General features: G+C 51.9%; 1 protein-coding gene across 1 annotated transcript in view; it reads right to left on the reverse strand.

Moving 5' to 3' along the window:
* Positions 1-17,687, reverse strand: part of CPAMD8 (C3 and PZP like alpha-2-macroglobulin domain containing 8) — a 95,952-nt gene that overhangs the window by 75,564 nt on the left and 2,701 nt on the right. Inside the window, exons 2-10 of the mRNA XM_025293781.3 lie at positions 14,521-14,672; positions 12,564-12,586; positions 6,697-6,862; positions 6,566-6,618; positions 4,703-4,720; positions 4,226-4,280; positions 2,958-3,071; positions 1,328-1,412; positions 147-255 (exon numbers count right to left, since the gene is read on the reverse strand). Coding sequence (XP_025149566.3) covers positions 147-255; positions 1,328-1,412; positions 2,958-3,071; positions 4,226-4,280; positions 4,703-4,720; positions 6,566-6,618; positions 6,697-6,862; positions 12,564-12,586; positions 14,521-14,672 — 775 coding nt within the window. The remainder of the gene's footprint in view (positions 1-146; positions 256-1,327; positions 1,413-2,957; positions 3,072-4,225; positions 4,281-4,702; positions 4,721-6,565; positions 6,619-6,696; positions 6,863-12,563; positions 12,587-14,520; positions 14,673-17,687) is intronic.

Consider the following 17,687-nt stretch of genomic DNA (forward strand, 5'->3'; position numbering starts at 1 on the left):
CTGTAAGAATTTTATCACCAGGAAGATTCCCACCATACAAACTGTTCTGGAAAGTAAAATAAAATGGGTGATCACAGAGCCGAAGCCAGGAGCAGGCGCTGTGGGAAGGGACCTATTGGGTGAAGCTCAAGGTTGCTGCTCCTCACCTTGGTGGTCCTAAGGATGGGGCGCCCCACCTCCTGGCTGTAGTACCCCACACCATTCACAGTCATGTTGACGGTTAAAGTCCCCGAGACAGGTTTCCCAAAGGTATACCTGGAACAAAAGGACAAAGAGTAGTGAGTTTCACAAGCAGGGGCCCAGAGGATAGTGGGGAGGGGTCAGTCTCAGAAAGTCCCTGAGATCCTCTACACCAAGCCTCATGTTGGACAGAAAAAGAGACCAAGGGTCCGAGAGGAACTCTGGACCCAAAGAAGCGGGGTATGTGAGACAACTGTTGAGGTGGGGCACTGGACTAAGGCTGAACGGAGGATCGAGGAACGGTAAGCAACAGGAAGGCCTGGCTAGGCTTAAGTGCCCAAGGAGTTCAACTTTGAACCAGGGATCTGATTTCTTTGAGCTTCGGTTTCCTCACGGAGAATGAGAATAAACCATCTTCTCAAGAATGTAGGTGAAAGACTTAAATGTATGTATGTCATGCCTGATGCAGTGGAGACAACTGCTTACTGGGACACAGGAGCAAGACAGGAGCAAAATCGAAAAGAAAAAAAAAAAAAAAACGCCCAGAATTTTTACAGTATTTTCTGGACTATAAAATGGGCGTGTATCCAGCGCGCCCTTGTATTTTTTTCGGGGAAGAAACGCAAGGGAGACGTCTCAGCCACAGCCTCCGGCAGGTGGCAGACCTGGGGCGGGAACACGGGCCTCGTAGAGCCCTCCCAGGGGACAGAAAGGAATAGCGCCTTCTGACATCCTCTGGTTGACCCTCACGTTGAGCTCTGTCAACAGCCTGGTCATTAGGGTTGCAAAGAGTCGGACACAACTGGGCGACTGAACAACAAGCGCTCAAGAATATCCCTGTGGGGTCAGCCCACGCGCCACGGACGCCGTCTGCGGGGGAATGCGGCATTGCTGAAGGGGTGTGCCCTGCGGAGGGGCGTGTCCTAGGGGCGGGGCGTGTCCTGGGCGCTGGGCTGCCCTGCGGAGGGGACTCTTCTAGGGGAGGCACAAGTACAGGGGAAGACCGAGTCCAAGGAGGAGAGGATGTGCCCGGGAGGAGGGGTGAGTCCTAGGGAAGAAGCATGCCTGGGAGGCCGGGCGGGGGTGTCCTGGGCGGGACGGGCCCACGGTTGGAAAGGCTCGAATATAGTGGCCGCCTCTTTCTCACCTGGCTTGCACAGTGCCGGTTTCACATGTGTCCAGGTCCCGGATATAAGCGGGTGGGTCAATAAGGAGCTCAAACTTCGGCAGCACTGAAGGGAGAGAGCAGAGAGGAAGGAGGCAGGGTGCCTTCCACCACCGGGGTGGCTCCAGAAGGGTGCTGGAGGTAAAGACAGCAAACAACTCCAGGGCCTCACTGCTGACATGCACCGGCAGCTCTCTGGGGATTTTGTGGGCCACATCTATTTTCCATCTTTGAGGGACCAACACGCTGTTTTTCTCAGGGGACCATATCTCATCAGTTTTAGGCCATCTGCATTGAGTGTAGCCAATTGCAGCCCATCCCAGGGGTGCAGAAGTAGCCAGGCTTCTGGACCAGTTATGGGCATTCTAAGGGTGCTTGTGGCTGGAGACAGTCCCTCCTTGCTGCCCTGGGCACACCCACCCATCTCATCACCTTGCACAGCCCACAGAGACATGGACACCAGGGAGCAGAACAGAGGAAACATGAAGACTCTGGTCCTTAGAGCTTGTTACATGAGCCTGTAAATCCCTTTTTTTTCCTCACTGAGTCTGTACCAGGCTTCTGTTGCTTGTAATTTATAACCCTTTCCTCTATGGCTTTTCCTTTCAAGACCTTCTTCATGAAAGGAAGAGAAACCCTTGCCTCCATAAGGGAGAATTTTAGCACAGAAGCCACAGTATGTGACTCTGGCCCAGGTCGACTCCCCAGCTCTTGTTCCTTGAGCAGTTTCCTTAATGACTCTCCCAGCCTCAGTTACTCCATCTGTAAAATGGAGATACCTCATAGATTCAGGATGAGGATGAAAGAAGAAAAGGAAATGACAGGCTTAAAAAAGAAGGCCATTCTGACACATGCTGCAACATGGACGAACCTTGAGGCATTATGCTCCATGAAATGCCATTCACAAAAGGACAAATATTATGATTCTACTTATACGAGGTCATATATTTTACCATGATTTATTTTGAAAGGTCATGATAGGGACTTCTCTGGTGGTCCAGTGGTTAAGACTGTGCTTCAAAGGCTGGAGGTGAGGTTTCAATCCCTGGTTGGTGAACAAAGATCCCACATGCCATGTGGCATAGCCAAAAAAAAATTATAAGGAGGACATGAGAGGGGCTCCCCTGGTGGCTCAGTGGTAAAGAATCCGCTTGCCAATGCAGGAGACACAGGTTTGATCTCTGATGCAGGAAGATCCCACATGCCGCGGAGCGACTAAGCTCACGTGCTACAACTACTGAGCCTGTGCTCTAGTGCCTGGGAGCCCATGTACTGCAGCTCCTGAAGCCCACGCGCCCTAGAGCCCGTGTTCAGCAACAAGTGAAGCCACCACAATGAGAAGCCCATGCGCCGCAACTAGAGAGTAGCCCCTGCTCATCTCAACCACAGAAGAGCCCGCATGCAGCAACGAAGACCCAGCACAGCCACAGATAAATAAATAATAGATTAAAAAAAGACATGACAAAGACCCAGCCTTCCACTTCATGCCTGGCCCGACTGAGCCCCTAGTAAATGAGGCTCCTGCCATCTTCTTCCTTATTATCTGTGTCATCACTGGGACTGTGGTTCCCCCAGGTCTAAAATCTTAAGAGCCTAAGATTCTCCAACTTACCATACTTCTGAACTTCAAAGGACCTGTTGAACACGTGGCCTTGCATTTCGACAAAAACAAACCATTCTCCGAGTACCGGCTGGTCAGACAAGGGGAAGGTCATGTTGGTGATGCCTGTGTGAAGAGAGACTCCCCCTCATCCTGGGGCAGTTGCGTGGGCAGAGAGCCCAGCATCTGGTGGTGAGGTGCCCTGGGGACCTGGCCTCTCCCCCTCCCTGCACGGCCCCTCAAGGAAGCTCAGGGCCACCCCAAGGCTGGCAAGGGTTTGTGCAGAGCCAGCACCCTCTCCATAGACTAAGTTGGGGAAGCAGGGAGAGGCCGCACTTAGGGTTCCTGGGGGAGCCCTGAGGCCAAAGCCAAGTGCAGGCCATGAGCCAAATGAACCAGGGAAACAGGCCACCCAGCTGCTCCACTCTGCTCCACCTGAGTCATTCCCTCGGGGACAGAGAGTCGCACAAGCCTTCCCCAGGCATCTCAGAATCAAGAAGAGGGACATGGAGAGGAGTCAAGGCCAGGCCAGGGGACCTGGAGGTGTGCGTGACGTTGCACCAACCACCAGGACCCACCATGTCGGCTGGAGGCCCATTCTCTGCATTTGACTCCAGAGGACTCAGGGCTCTGCCGTGCTTATGCATCTCCCACGTCGAGGTGCAAAACTGTTCACAGTCTCCCCAAATCCCTGCTACAGCTCTCCTCTCATGGGACTCCACTTCCGTTAGGGCCAAAGCACAAAAGGAGATGTCAGTTACACGGCCCTCGTGCTCACAGGCATGCGTGCCTACTGAGTTGCTCAGTCGTGTCTGACTGTTTTACGACCCCATGGACTGTAGCCCGCCAGGCTCCTCTGACCATGGGATTTCCCCGCAAGAATACTGGAGTGGGTTGCCATTTCCTTCTCCAGGAGATCACTGTCATAGAGAAAGGAAAAAAAAAAAGCCAGTTCCTCAGCCAAAGCAAAGCCTTCTGACTCCTACCTGGAAAAGAAACATCTTGTGTTGGGTGGAGGGTGAAGACGAGGAAGATATGTAGTGGGAAGAAGTTAGGGGTGCTAACAAACAAGGCCCTGATATTCCAGAAAGGTCTCAATTTATGGGAGGAGCCTCAGTTGGAATCCCAGAGACAGAAAGGTGGGCAGAGGGTCCCATGCTCCAGGAAAAGAGTGGCAGGTGTCGAGGCAGAGCACATCCTATTTTCCTGGAAGCTTTATCACATCTGCCACCCAAAGGTGCAGCCCCCAAACCACAGAAGGAATAAGAAGAGAGACTCACCACAGCACAGGGGCTCCAAGTGTCTCCATTCCATCATCCGCGAGCCTCGGGGGTCCTGCAAGATGACACACACGATAAGCTCAGGACAGCCCTAGTGTGCCTGGCACGCACGAGGACCTTCCAAGCCCCCTCTCTAGGACAGGATACGTGTCAAGACAGGCCCCAAGATTAGCTATTTGTGATGAGCAAACGGAAGCTCGGGGCATAGAAGGGACATGTCTGACGACAAGAGGCCAGAAGAGGTCATCCTGACTCCCCATTTAGGGAGGTGCTTGAAAATCGACAAAGAGATGGGCAGACATGCACTCAGCTTATCCCAGGGTTGAGTCAGGGACAGGGCTGGACCCGGTCTCAGCCTGTGGGGCACTGGGGCAGGCAGGGATCAACCCGGAGGGGGAGTAGTGCACAAAGACAGACCAGGTCTTGCAGAGAGCAGGCTGTCCCCAAGCCAGAGCTGCAGAGGGGCAGGACACTCACCAGGATGTAAGCTTCCAGCTGCAAATGAGACAGACAGAGGCCGTAAGCAAACCCTCCTGAAAGACCAAAGTCCTCTGTACATGCTGAGTGTTCATCCCTTGGGACAGGCTCAGGTGCTGTAATGGCTTGAATGGTGCCCCCCACTCCTGCCCAAATTCATATGTGATGTCCTCAGCCTCAATTCTCAGAACGTGTCTATATTTGGAGATGGTGGTGATTTCAAGGTCCCTAGCACAGGTCCTGGGCTCTCCTGGTGGCTCAGTGGTCAAGAATCCGCATGCCAATGCAGGAGACGTAGGTTCAACCCCTGGATGGGGAAGGAAATAGCAACCCACTCCAGGATTCTTGCCTGGAAAATCCCACAGAAGAGCCTATCGGGCTACAGTCCATGGGGTCACAAAGGGTAGGACACAACTGAGTGACTAAACAATGACAAAGCATCGGTCCCAACCCAATAGGACTTGTGTCATAAGAAAGGAAAATTTGGAAACAGATGGGAATAAAGGGAGGGCAAAATAAAGACGAAGAGAGACGTCCAGTTACCAGCCTAGGAGGGAGGCCTGGAACAGATTCTTCACTCATGGTCCTTGCTGTTGTTGTTCAGGCACTCAGTCGTGTCTGACTCTCTGCGGCCCCATGAACTGCAGCATGCCAGGCTTCCCTGTCCTTCACTATCTCCCAGAGTTTGCCCAAATTCATGTCCACTGAGTCAATGATGCTATCTAACCATCTCATCCTCTGCTGCCCTCTTCAATCTTTCCCAGCATCAGGGTCTTTTGCAATGAGCTGGCTCTTCATGTCAGGAGACCAAAGTATTGGAGCTTTAGCTTCAGCATCAGTCCTTCCAATGAATATTCAGGGTTGATTTCCTTTAGGACTGACTGGTTTGATCTCCATGCAGTCCAAGGGACTCTCAAGAGTCTTCTCCAGCACCACAATTGGAAAACGTCACTTCTTCTGCGCTCAGCCTTCTTTATGTCCAGTTCTTATATCACATGGTACTTGGAAGGAATCAATTCTACTCACACCCTGATCTTAGACTTCTAGGCCCCAGAACTGGGAAAGAATGCATTTCTGCCCTTTAAGTCGCCCAGCAAGCTCACGCAGTTGCCAATGGCAATGAGGGTGGCTGAGCCCCATTTAGTGGTCTCTGTGTTCTTTGCTCCTGATCACAGCCCTGCCCTCCCTAGCACCCCAAGAAGGACAACTCCTCCAAGCAGCCCTCGCAGGTGGCAACTGGGTTGTTTCTAGGGATGCCAGGTTCCTTTCAGGCCTGGGATGCACGCTTTTATCTCTGAACCTCCAGCACCAGCCTGGAGCCTGGCTTCCAGCTGGTGCCCATCAGTGCCAAACTGAAGACTCCACACCAGCTCCAGGGAAGGACAACTGCTTGCACACCTGTGCCTCCTGAACCCAACGACACGCTCTGCCGGGTCCCACGCATGGCTGACCCTGTGCACGTGGATACAGCTCCATCAGCTCGCGGGTGTCCATACTGCATCCAGAGGCACTGGGAGACTTTGCACTTTGAATTCAATGTCCTGTGATTTATCCCTCTTGGACTTCACCCATTTCAGGCCCTCAACCAACCTCCAGAGGAACACAGGCAGCTGCCCGTACGGAGGGCCACTGGCCACCGTGGGGACCTCTGGAAGAAGCACTTCCACTAATGCCCTGGCCTCTCTCTGTCACACAGACCTCCCTCCTGGCTCCCCCAGCAGATGTGGAACCCCGGGAAGAAACCCAGAATGCAGGTAGAAATTCGAAGAGGCAGGAGGAAAGGCAAGTTGTGGATGATGGCCCTGGCCAGGCCAGACCCCAGTGGGTGAGTCCCGGGCACATGGTTTTAGAAGCCGATCTCACCTTTTCGCTGGTAGGCCTCAGGTCTGGGGTGACGGTGAAGATGCTGATGAGCACTGGAAGAAAGGAGAGAGGGGTGTGGCAGCTCCCATCCATGGCCGGCCCTCCCCCCTGAGCCTGTGCTGGCCGCCCACCTCGGTGCTTGGGTCTGTACACCGGCTTGTCAGTCTGAATGAATACGGAGGCTCCCCGGCTGTCCACGGTCACTGAAGTTTGGTTGTGGAAGAGGGGGCCCTCCTCCATCCGCCAGTCACGGCCCCACACCTTCAGGAGGGCCTGGCCCCGGAGGCCCGTGGGCACCTGCAGGCAGAGCATGGAGCTTTGGGCAGGGAGTGTTGCCCTGGAAGGGATCCAGGTATTGAGAAAGCAGCATGGAGGTCTAAGTCAGGGGAGCACACCTGGGGTGACTGTTCCCCCCAGGAAACACTTGGCAGTTTCTGGAGACATTTTTAGGTGTCATAGTTGCAGGGAGCGGGCGCTACTGGTGTCTGGTGGGTGAAGGTCAGGGATGCTGTTCAAGACCCTGAGATGCAGAGGATGGCCCCACAGCAAGGAATGATCGGGCCCCACATGTCAGCAGTACCAAGACTGAGAAATCAAATGAGAAATGCTGTTCTACCTTGACATGACAGACCTTCTCTCCTGGCACTGCAAGCTTGCAAAAATATTCTTAGCCCTGTAGAATTAGCCTTGGAGTTACTGTAAGGGCTAATGTAGAACATCTTACCCAAATACGGTCCTCGCTGGTGAGTTGGGAAGAGGTGGCGATGGAGACCCCAGCCCCTTCATATACACGTATACTGACTCTTTGCAACCCCATGGACTGTAACCTACCAGACTCCTGGAAATGGGTTGCCATTTCCTTCTCCAGGGGATCTTCCCGACCTAGGGATGGAACCCATGTCACCTGCTTTGGCAGGCAAATTCTTTACCGCTGAGCCACCTGGGAAGCTTCATATGTATACATACATGGTACATGCACATATTTTTTATATGTCATATATATAAATAATGTATGTGCCTCTGCTTTGTCTCACTGTAAGCACTGCACACGCATTATCCAATCCCATTTATATGAAACGTCCAGGACAGGCTAATCCATAGAGACAGAAAGAAGATCAGTAGGTACCAGGGGCTGGAGGGAGCTGGGAAGTGGTGATAAGCTAATGGTGATAGGGTTTCCTTTTAGGGTGACAAAATAGTTCCCTACTCTGGAACTAGATAGGGGCGGGGATCGCACAACAGTGTGATGTGCTAAATGCCACTGAACTGTCCGCTTTAAGATGGTTAAAGTAGAGGGGATTCCTTGATGGTCCAGTGGTTAGAACTTGGTGCTGTCACTGGTAAGGGCCCGGGTTCAATCTCTGGTCCAGAAACTAAGATCCCACAAGTCTCACAGCATGGCCAAAAAAAAAAAAAAAAAACCTTTTTAAAATAATAAACAGTTAAAGTGGTTTAAAAAGTTCTTTTTTGCCCCCTAGACAGATAAAACAATGACAATAACAAAGCTCCACTGCAGTCTTAAGGATTTGCCCAGGAGTTCACATTTTTATTGGGCAAAATTTCCAGCGTTCTAGGGATGGAAGCCATCCTATATACTGCCTTTTTTTTTTTTTTTAAGTAATGAGCGAAACAGCCATGCATGTGAGTCGTAACCTATAGAAGCCCCTTTTGTGGTTAAAGCGAACGGAAGTCACGGCTCCCCGGGTGTGGCCAAGCACCATGTATGCGATGCTATGAATCCCTGGGCGCCCAGCAGGTGGGCAGCCAGCGGCCAGCAGTCCACACTGTGAGCCACACGAACCACCAGTCCCTGAGACCATCCAAACGCGGGGTGTTCCTCTTGCGGTTGTCAGCAGCCCCCTGTGTGGTCCCTCAAAGGGTGAAAAGGCCCTTGTCACCATCACTGGGAACCCCCTAAGTGGACTGCTGAATTATCAGACCATCCTCATGCCAGTGTGCCCACCCAGTGGATGGGGGCGGGCTGTGGCAGGGCCTTCTGTGTTCCTCCAGCGCCTTTCTCAGGCTGCCCCTCTTGTCTGCTATGAACATCATCTGAGAGACCCTCCCTGCCTGCCCACCTGCCACCCTCAGGAGGGCGCACCTCAGGACTGTGGGGTCCCTCCTAACTGCAGTTGATCTTCAGGACCAACCTGAGGATAATCCTCTTGCTCTGACCCCAAAATCCTTACCTGCTTCTGTTTCTGGAAACCTCTCAGCATCAGCCAAAGACCTTCATGCAACGAGGGAAAATTCTCAGGCCCCCCAGGGGAGTGGGCATGGACAGGTAGGAGGGAGCTGGTGGGGGACGTCGGGGTGCTATGTGCCACCAGGTGGTTTGGGGGTGCAGGGACCAAGAAGCTGCCCCTGAGAACAGACAGGATCAAATGTGACCCTTGGGGACATGCAAGGAACCTGCCCCAGGTCTCGAAAGCCACAGAGCCACCGTTTCCAATTAAAATCTCAGCTTTAAGTGGCAGGCTTCCCTGTGGCTCAGACAATAAAGAATCTGTCTGCAATGCAGGAGACCCAGGTTCAGTCTCTGGGTCAGGAAGATCCCCTGGAGAAGGGAATGGCAGCCCACTCCAGTATTCTTGCCTGGAGAATTCCATGGACAGAGGAGACTGGTGGGCTACAGTCCATGGGGTCACAGAGTCGGACACCACTGAGCGACTAACACTTTCACTACCTGCCAACCACCAGAGGTCTTTCTAGAATGTTCTAAACTGAGTTGATCCCCTTCCCCACCCCTGACCTCCATCATTCACATTCACTCCTTCAGCATCAGTGACAGCCAAGGACTTGGGGCTGAGATCCAAGCAGGGGAGACGGCCAGACAAAGCTGGTGCTGCGCCTCCAGCTGAGGGTGAAGGTGGGGGGCCCTGGGGTCCGGCTAAAGCACGAGGCTCCCTGAGACCGGCTACCCGCAGCCTGAGGAGGGCTGTGTGGAGGAGCCAGTTCTACCGCAGGCCTGTCCACCACCCAGATTAATGCCCAGCACCCCGACCCTCCAGGCCAGGGAGGCCGCTGGGGCCCTGGGTGTGGGTCCCAGACTCCTGGACTCCGTGGGCATGCAAAACTCATCCTGGGAGAGAAGCCACTAGACTCACTGGACCCTCTGAGTTTCCAGCACATCGTAGTACAGATGGGTGATCACGACTATAAAGACACGATACTCAACAGACACCATGGATGCTGGTGACAGGCACCAGGTTTCCTCTCTGAAATGGAAACCACCCAATGCAGAGGACTTCGGGTCATGGCTAATTCCACAGACTGGGGATCTGACTCCCACTATTTACTGGGGCTCCTAGCTGGCTCCACTCCAGGCCACTGGCTGCTTTACTTTGCTTCCTTCCTGTCCCAGGACCTTTGCACTGGCTGTTGCCTCCACCTAGAATGCCCTCCCCTGCATGTCGCTTCCTGCCAGTTTCAGCTCAGAGGGGCCCTCCTGCCATACAAAATCAGGAAGATCCCCTGGAGAAGGGAATGGCAACCCACTCCAGTATTCTTGCCTGGAGAATTCCATGGACAGAGGAGGCTGGTGGTTCTAGATTCTATTCCGACTCCTCAGCATCCTCTTTCCCTGACATGTTTTAAAATAAAACAGGACACTTGCTAGTCTCTGAAGTGATCACACTTATGTAATTGGGGGCTTACTGTCTGACCCACCCCTTTACCCACCACCAATGAGGCTGGAGGCTGAGAGCAAGGAATGTGTCCAACTCCATGCTTGGGATTTAATGGGTCTTGGTTACACAGATGCATGGGTGAGTCTGAAAAACTGGAATAAAACATCACGAGGTTTTAGGCATGTTTGCCTGAAAGTCCCATTAAAGACCTCTTATCGCCATCCTCACTGCACAGGTGAGAAGACGAGACACAGACTGGGCAGGGCCTGCCCTTGGTAGCCAGTGGTAACACAAATGTGTCCCTGGAAGCACTCAGGTCCCCAAGGCAGGCAGGGCTGGGGAGTGGGTGGGGGAGTGGGTGGAGGGGGCGGGTTCAACACCCACAAGAGCGGGTGGAGGGGGCGGGTCCAACACCCACAAGAGCAGCTTCTCTCATGTCTGATGCCCAGACAGTGTTTCCACAGAGCAGACTTTCTCAACCTCAGAACTACTGATGTTTAGGACTGAGTCATCCTCTGCAGGGGTGGGGATGGGAGCGTCCTGTCTCTCTAAGGTGTTGAGCAGCATCTCTGGCCTCCATCCAGGATCTAGCCTGTGAAGAGTGCCTTCTTAAGTGCCGTTGGGCAGTCAGGGACAGCACATAATCTTAACCCGTCGGGAGAGCCTTGTTTTCTTTCTTTTTTTCTGAGTAGTAGTATGCTTTACTAAGGGGCTTCCCAGGTGGCGCCAGTGGCAAAGAATCCGCCTGCAAATGCAGCAGTTGTGACAGACTCGGGTTCAATCCCTGGGTTGGAAAGATCCCCTGGAGGAGGGCATGAATACTCCAGTATTCTTGCCTGGAGACTCATCATGGACGGAAGAGCCTGGTGGGATACGGTCCATAGAGTCACAAAGAGTTGGACACGACTGAAGCAACTTAGCACGCACACATGCTTTATTAAAAGTACTTCTCTAAATAAAATATACAAGGCTTCCTTTTTTTCCTAAGTAGTCCATCTATCAGTTACAAGGCTTCCTTTTTTTCCTAAGTAGTCCATCTATCAGTGGATATGACAGCCCCACTTGCTGATTCAAAAGAAGCAGATCTGCTCACAGGAAGCCAGCAAGGGCGGCTCTAGCCTATTTATCCTGAGTTTTCCAAATGCTGACATCTGGCTGGTTCATTCTCTGTGGAGGGGCCATCCTGTGCATTTTAGAATGTTGAGCAGCATCCCTGGTCTCTACCCATTAGAAGCCAGTAGCAACCCCCATTCCTGCTCCCCAAATTGTGAAAACCAAAACTGTCTTGCGACATCGCAAGCATCACCCCCCGCCACCTGGAGGGAACTCTTTCTCTAAAGAATTCTATTCTGACATTGACAATAGGGCAGGAAGACCACTGCCCCATGGCAATGAGACACTAATGATGCATCCCATACCTCAGAAGAGAAATCGCCTAGGACTGCGTTATAATAACTGGGGAAGGGCACAGTGGAGGGGACATTATAATTTAGAACAAGTCTCTATTTAGCCCATCCTTTCAGGGACTCCTTGGAGCATCTGGTAAGCGTTAAGGATGAGCTAACCCAGAAAATGCCGACAATTTCAAGGCTTACGATCGCCCTGAAATCCAAGGACTCGAGTTAAAAAGTCCATGTCAGAGAATGACCTACATGCAGTTTGATATGTCAAATAATTTTAAAATAATAACATTCAGTGTCAACAAGGCTGCAGGAAATCTGATCTCTAATGCATAGCCGATGATGCCATGTACAGGCACTGCTGAGTCTTCTAAGACAAAACAGGACCCAGCAAGAGCCTTGGATCCTGATCTGATAGTTCTTCTTTTGGGGTGTTCAGCCTAAGGCAGGCATCCAGAAGGTTAATATAGCTTCATGCACAAATATGCTCTCAACTTTTGGATTACATTATCAAAATCCTGAAAACAAGAAAAAAATCTAAGTATGTACAACTGTATGTGAGGGTGGGGGGTGTTAGTAAATTAGTATATAAAAGAGATGCAGTGGGATGCTGTTTACAATAGGAGGCAAATTGTAATTATAGAGATGTGGAAACATGGAAGTATGTTTATGCAACATGTTGAGAGAAAATAGCAGGAAAGACCACAATAGACCCTTGAATCGCAACTGTGAAAGAAAATGTCTTTATGTGGACAAAGATTTATGGGAAACATAAAAAAGTGAAAAGTAGGAGGCATGAGATTATGGGAGTGTTTTCTCCTTTTCTAATCTTTCTTTCCCTTTGTTATTTATTTTTAACATCACCATTAATGATTTTTCTCGCAACACATGCAACTTCTCTTGTTCCATTCCAACTCAATTCTTTATTCCCAAAGAAGGGCTTCTGATTTTAAAAATTCACAGGCTTACCTTGAGTTTGATGGTTCCTTTATCTAAAATATGAAAATAAAATGAAAACAGTTACATCAGGAGCTGTGTTTTTCTGCCTCCTTGAGACGCAGCCTTACAAACAAGGGTTTTCTCAACCCAGAGGGATTTTCTGTGGACAAACACACACCCTGGGTCATGCTGGTCTGGCCTGGGCTGGGTTGGGATTGGCAGAAATGAGAGGTTTCCTCCAAGCTGGCGAGTACTGAAGACCAGAGGAGATGGACAAAGCCGAGCTATTCAGGGGAAGGTTGGCCAGCCTGCATACTTTATTCACTTCACCCCGGCCCTTGCCCAAGGTAAGCTGTGAAGGGAGCAAAGAGAAAACTCCATGGGAGAGGACCAAGGAGAAGTGTGGAGAGAGAGGAGTCTGAGGTCCCCAGTGGACCTTACTCCAATGCATCTAACTAGTTTCCCATCAACCTCTCTCTTCTACCCAAATGACTCATTTGGTCTCTGACACTTGTCTGGGCTCTTTGGCCTCTAGGACTAGCCGGAATCTACTGGTTTTGCCTTCCAGTGTCCATTCTCTGCTTTCTTGGAGAAGCCAACTGCCCAGCTCCTAGTGGGGCGCTGCTCATCTCTCCTGAGGCTCTATGCAAATCTACACAAGATTTCCTCTTAGTCATAGCGATTTGTTTAGGGTTGAGCATATGGTCTAAAATGGGCCAATCAGCATGGTCCACTTGGTCACAGGGATTGGGTCTGAGTTGAGCACATGACCCCAAATGGGCCAATCAGCATAGACCTTCCCTCTGGTCATAGGGATTGGTTCAGGATTGAGCACATGACCCAATCTGGGCCAATTAGAGGGGATCCCGGAACTTTCCCAGAGATTCTGGAACTGCTAGTCCCCCGGAGCTTTGGGGAGACACAGGTACATCCAGAAGTGGAGCTGGGAGGCTGGATCACTAATGCCAGAGGACTTTTCCAGTTACGAAGAGCCCATAAACTCTCTGTGCTGATAAAGTGTTAGTCACTCAGTTGTGTCCAGCTCTTTGCAATCCCATAGACTGTAGCCCACCAGCCTCCTCTGGTTGCTATCACGGTAAAGAATCTGTCTGCAATGCAGGAGACCCAGGTTGGATCCCTGGGTCAGGAAGATCCCCTGGAAAAGGGAATGGCAACCCACTCCAGTATTCTTGCCTGGAGACTTGCACAGACAGAAGAGCCCGGTGGGCTACAGTCCATGGGGTTGCAAAAAGCCAGACACGACTGAGCAACTAACACTCTGTTGCTGAAGCCAACCTGACTTGGGTTTCAGGATTGGCCCCTGGAGTCAGGACAGCCTGCACTCCTTCCCTGCTCCCCTGGGGGACAGGGGCTGCCTTATTGGCCTTGGAGACCTGACATCCTCTCTCGGTATCTCCTGTGGCCGCACCTCATTCTGTATGACGAATGAGTTACCTGCTCAGCTAGACTTTAGGCCCTGAGGCTGGAACCTGCTCACCACACCTCTGTCCAGGAGGCCAGCTCCGCTGTTATCTGCTGTTTATGGAGGAAAGTGGAGGAGCGACTGACTAAGGGGCCTAAACTCAACTCAGTGGCAGGCTGGCTGTGAGCCCAGGTCTGAATCCAACACCTCAGGGGTGCTAGAAGCTCAAAAAAAGGTCTGAAAAGGTCACAGGTTCCCTCTGAGCCCCCTTTCCACCTCCAGCCAAAGCTGACTTGAAAGGGTGCCCAACTCTACCCAGATGGGCACCCACTGAACCTGAGCTGCTGAGGAACAAGCACCCTGATTTTCCAGACTGGACAGGGGACTGCCCTTCCTGGGCCTTCCTTACTCTCTCTCCATCTGTAAAGTGGGGAGAAGAAAACCTGCCCTCCTTCCCCTGACGGTGTCCCAGGGGTGGAGTGGGAAGAAGCCAACACTGCCTGATCCCTTAAGACCACTCTGCAGAGGGAGAAGAAGGCCTGGTCAGGCACCCCAGGGACCTACCCTGGATGGCTCCTTGGCTCTGCGCCACCGCCTTGCCCAGGGCCACCAGCTGAGCCTGGACCATGACTTCCCTGGGGGAGTTAAAGATGGTCACACTGATGGCTTCCTCCACTCCGGAGCGGAAGACGGAGGGTGCGGCGATCAAATAGCCCCTGCAGAAGAGGAGAACATCAGTGAAGGCCAAAGGCTTATGACCCATTCCTAGCCTCAGGGTCACCTGGCTGAATGAGGGTGCAACCTGGGTGGACTCCCGCCTAAGCCTGACCACACCCTAATGGCACCGTCACTTTATGGGTCTGTGTCCCCTACCAACCTGTGAACTCCTTAAGGCTTGTTCACCTCTGAAGTCTCCCCTAGTAGGTAAGAATCCAGTTTCTCTGGATCTACCTAGCACCATACTCCCTCTTTGATCTCGACATCTTAGCCTCTGGACTGTTTTTCTCAGCTGCTTCTGCCCCAGGACCTTTATGCATGCCGCACCCACAAACTAAAATACTCTCGCCCGGAAGCTCGGTAACTGGCAGGATCCCACAGGGTCCAAACCACCCCATGAGAAGTGGTAACATCTCCCATTTACAGAGTCAGAAATTAAGCCCCAGAGAAGCCAAATCACGTGCCTGGGTCAGTGAGAGATTAGGATACAAAACCAGGCAGCTCTAGAACGTAGTGGAAAGAAGCAAGGAGCCACTTGCAACACAAAATTAGTGTTAAACTAGTATAAGAATAAGACCCTGAACACAAACTAAGCGGCCTGAAACAGGAAAAGCACTGTGACCAGTGAAATCAAAACAGTTCTCCCTTCCTGAAAAGTCCTCAGTTTGACCGAAGACGTTTCTGGAAGAAAGGTGTCCTTATCCTGTTTTCCAGACGGGAAAGCTAATGTTGCAGAAGGAGAAGGAACACCCACCAGATCACACAGCCGCACCTGACTTGGAGACCCAGGTCCTCCCCACCTCCTGTTACTTTGCAGCATTCGCTGGAAAATCACAAAGGCTCATCCAAAACCACATGACCCGCTCATGATGCAATGGCAAATGCTGAGAGCCTGGCAGCACAATCCCAACGGTGCAGAACTACAGGCAGCAGGGACTCACCTGGTGATCCAGTGATTAACAATCTGCCTTCCAATGCAGGGAACGTGGATTCGATCCCTGGCTGGGGAACTAAGATCCCACATGTCCTGGGGCAACTAATTAGAGAAACCTGCCATTTGCCACAACTAGAAAAACCTGCATGTTGCAATGATGTTCCTGCCTGCTGGTAAGCAGCTATACGCCAATATAAATTAAAAAACAAAAATAAAAAACCCCACAGGTACCAGAAGGAAACAGGAAAAGGGAAAAACAGTGAGCCAAACATTGAGATCACGGGAGATTTTTTATTTCTCAAAATCCTTTTTGGGAAAAAACCTCAGGTCCACACACAGAAAGAGGCATTTAGACTCTTACCACACACCACACGGGCTTCCCTGGTAGCTCAGACAGTAAGGAATCTGCCTGCAATGCAAGAGACCTGGGTTTGATCCCTGGACGGGGAAGATCCCCTGGAGGAGGGCATGGCAACCCACTCCAGTATTCTTGTCTGAAGAATTCCATGAACAGAGGAGCCCAGCGGGCTACAGGCCATAGGGTGGCAAAGAGTTGGACATGACTGAGCAAACTCTTTCACATACCACACGCTATGAGGTCCGTGGAAACACACCATGTACTATAGGACTCCAGCACCGAAAAGTGTGTGCAAAGACCCTAGTTTCATGGGTGCACTGCCCAGCGTGGATGGACCTAGTGATAATCCTGGGGTCCCATGATCTGTTTGACCTCAGCACCAAGAAGTACCTGCAATGGCTGGGCTCCTGTGTGCAGTGTTTGGCCTCAGCTGTGGACAGAGCATGCCGTGATCCTGTGGATGGAACTGCGCCAGCTGGAGCATGCAGTGCCCCTGGGTTTCATGGATGTTTCGTCCAGATCCAGCACCAACGGTCATGTGTAATGACCCCACATCCCATATGTCCTATCTGACTCCAGCACCGCACAGAGCGTGCAGCAATACTGGGATGGACAGGGGCTGTCTCGAGCGAGCCTGGGAAGACCCTGGCTTCATATGTGATGGGCAGCATCTGGTTCCAGCACTAACCAGTGGGTGCAGTGACCCTGGAGTCCCTTGTGTGGGGTCTGGCCTCAGCAGTGCACAAGGGCACGCGATGGTCCTGAGTTACGATCCTGAGTACGGTACAGTTATGTACCGTCTGGAGCACACAGTCACCCCAGGGACGTGCTGTGGACAATCTAACTCCAATGCGGACCGTCACCTGTGTGTCCTATCCCACTGCCATCTGGGAATACCGCCACCTTCAGGACAGAGTAAGTCCAGCTCCCAGAGGACTCCCAGACCCTCTCACACAGCACCTGCTGAGTGTGGAAGAGCACTTGAGCAATTTGCCTGTTCATTTTCCTTGCGACTTCTTTTTTTAAATGTTTATTATCTATTTGGCTGTGCTGGGTCTTAATTGTGGCACTCAGGATCTAGTTCCATGACCAGGAATCAAACCCAGGCCCCCTGCGTTGGGAGCATGGACTCGTAGCCACTGGACCACCAGGAAAGTCTCTCCTTGCACACTTCTAAAGCCCTTATCCAGATCTGAGTTAGCATCTTCACCCAAAGGTGCAAAGAACCTGATGGAACTAGATTAACTTTCCCTGCACCTCAGGAGTTGCAACTGATAAAGTGTTTGCTGGTCGATCCCTATCTCCCTGATATGCCCTGACAGCTGGGCTGATCCTGGCTTCTCATCCGTTGCTCTTGGAAGGTCCCATCCTGAGAAAGGTGGCATTTGGCAAAGTGTAGACAGTACGGGTCTTACAACAGTATGCAAACCCACGGAGCTTTCTGGCACCAGACAGTGCTGCTGCTGCTAAGTCGCTTCAGTCGTGTCTGATTCTGTGCAACCCCATAGATGGCAGCCCACCAGGCTCCCGCATCCCTGGGATTCTCCAGGCAAGAACACTGGAGTGGGTTGCCATTTCCTTCTCCAATGCATGAAAGTGAAAGGGAAGTCGCTCAGTCATGTCTGACTCTTAGCGACCCCATGGACTGCAGCCCACCAGGCTCCTCCATCCATGGGATTTTCCAGGCAAGAGTACTGGAGTGGGGTGCCATCGCCTTCTCTG

This window comes from Bubalus bubalis, chromosome 9, assembly GCF_019923935.1.
Source record: "Bubalus bubalis isolate 160015118507 breed Murrah chromosome 9, NDDB_SH_1, whole genome shotgun sequence".
NCBI classification, from domain to species: Eukaryota; Metazoa; Chordata; class Mammalia; order Artiodactyla; family Bovidae; genus Bubalus; species Bubalus bubalis.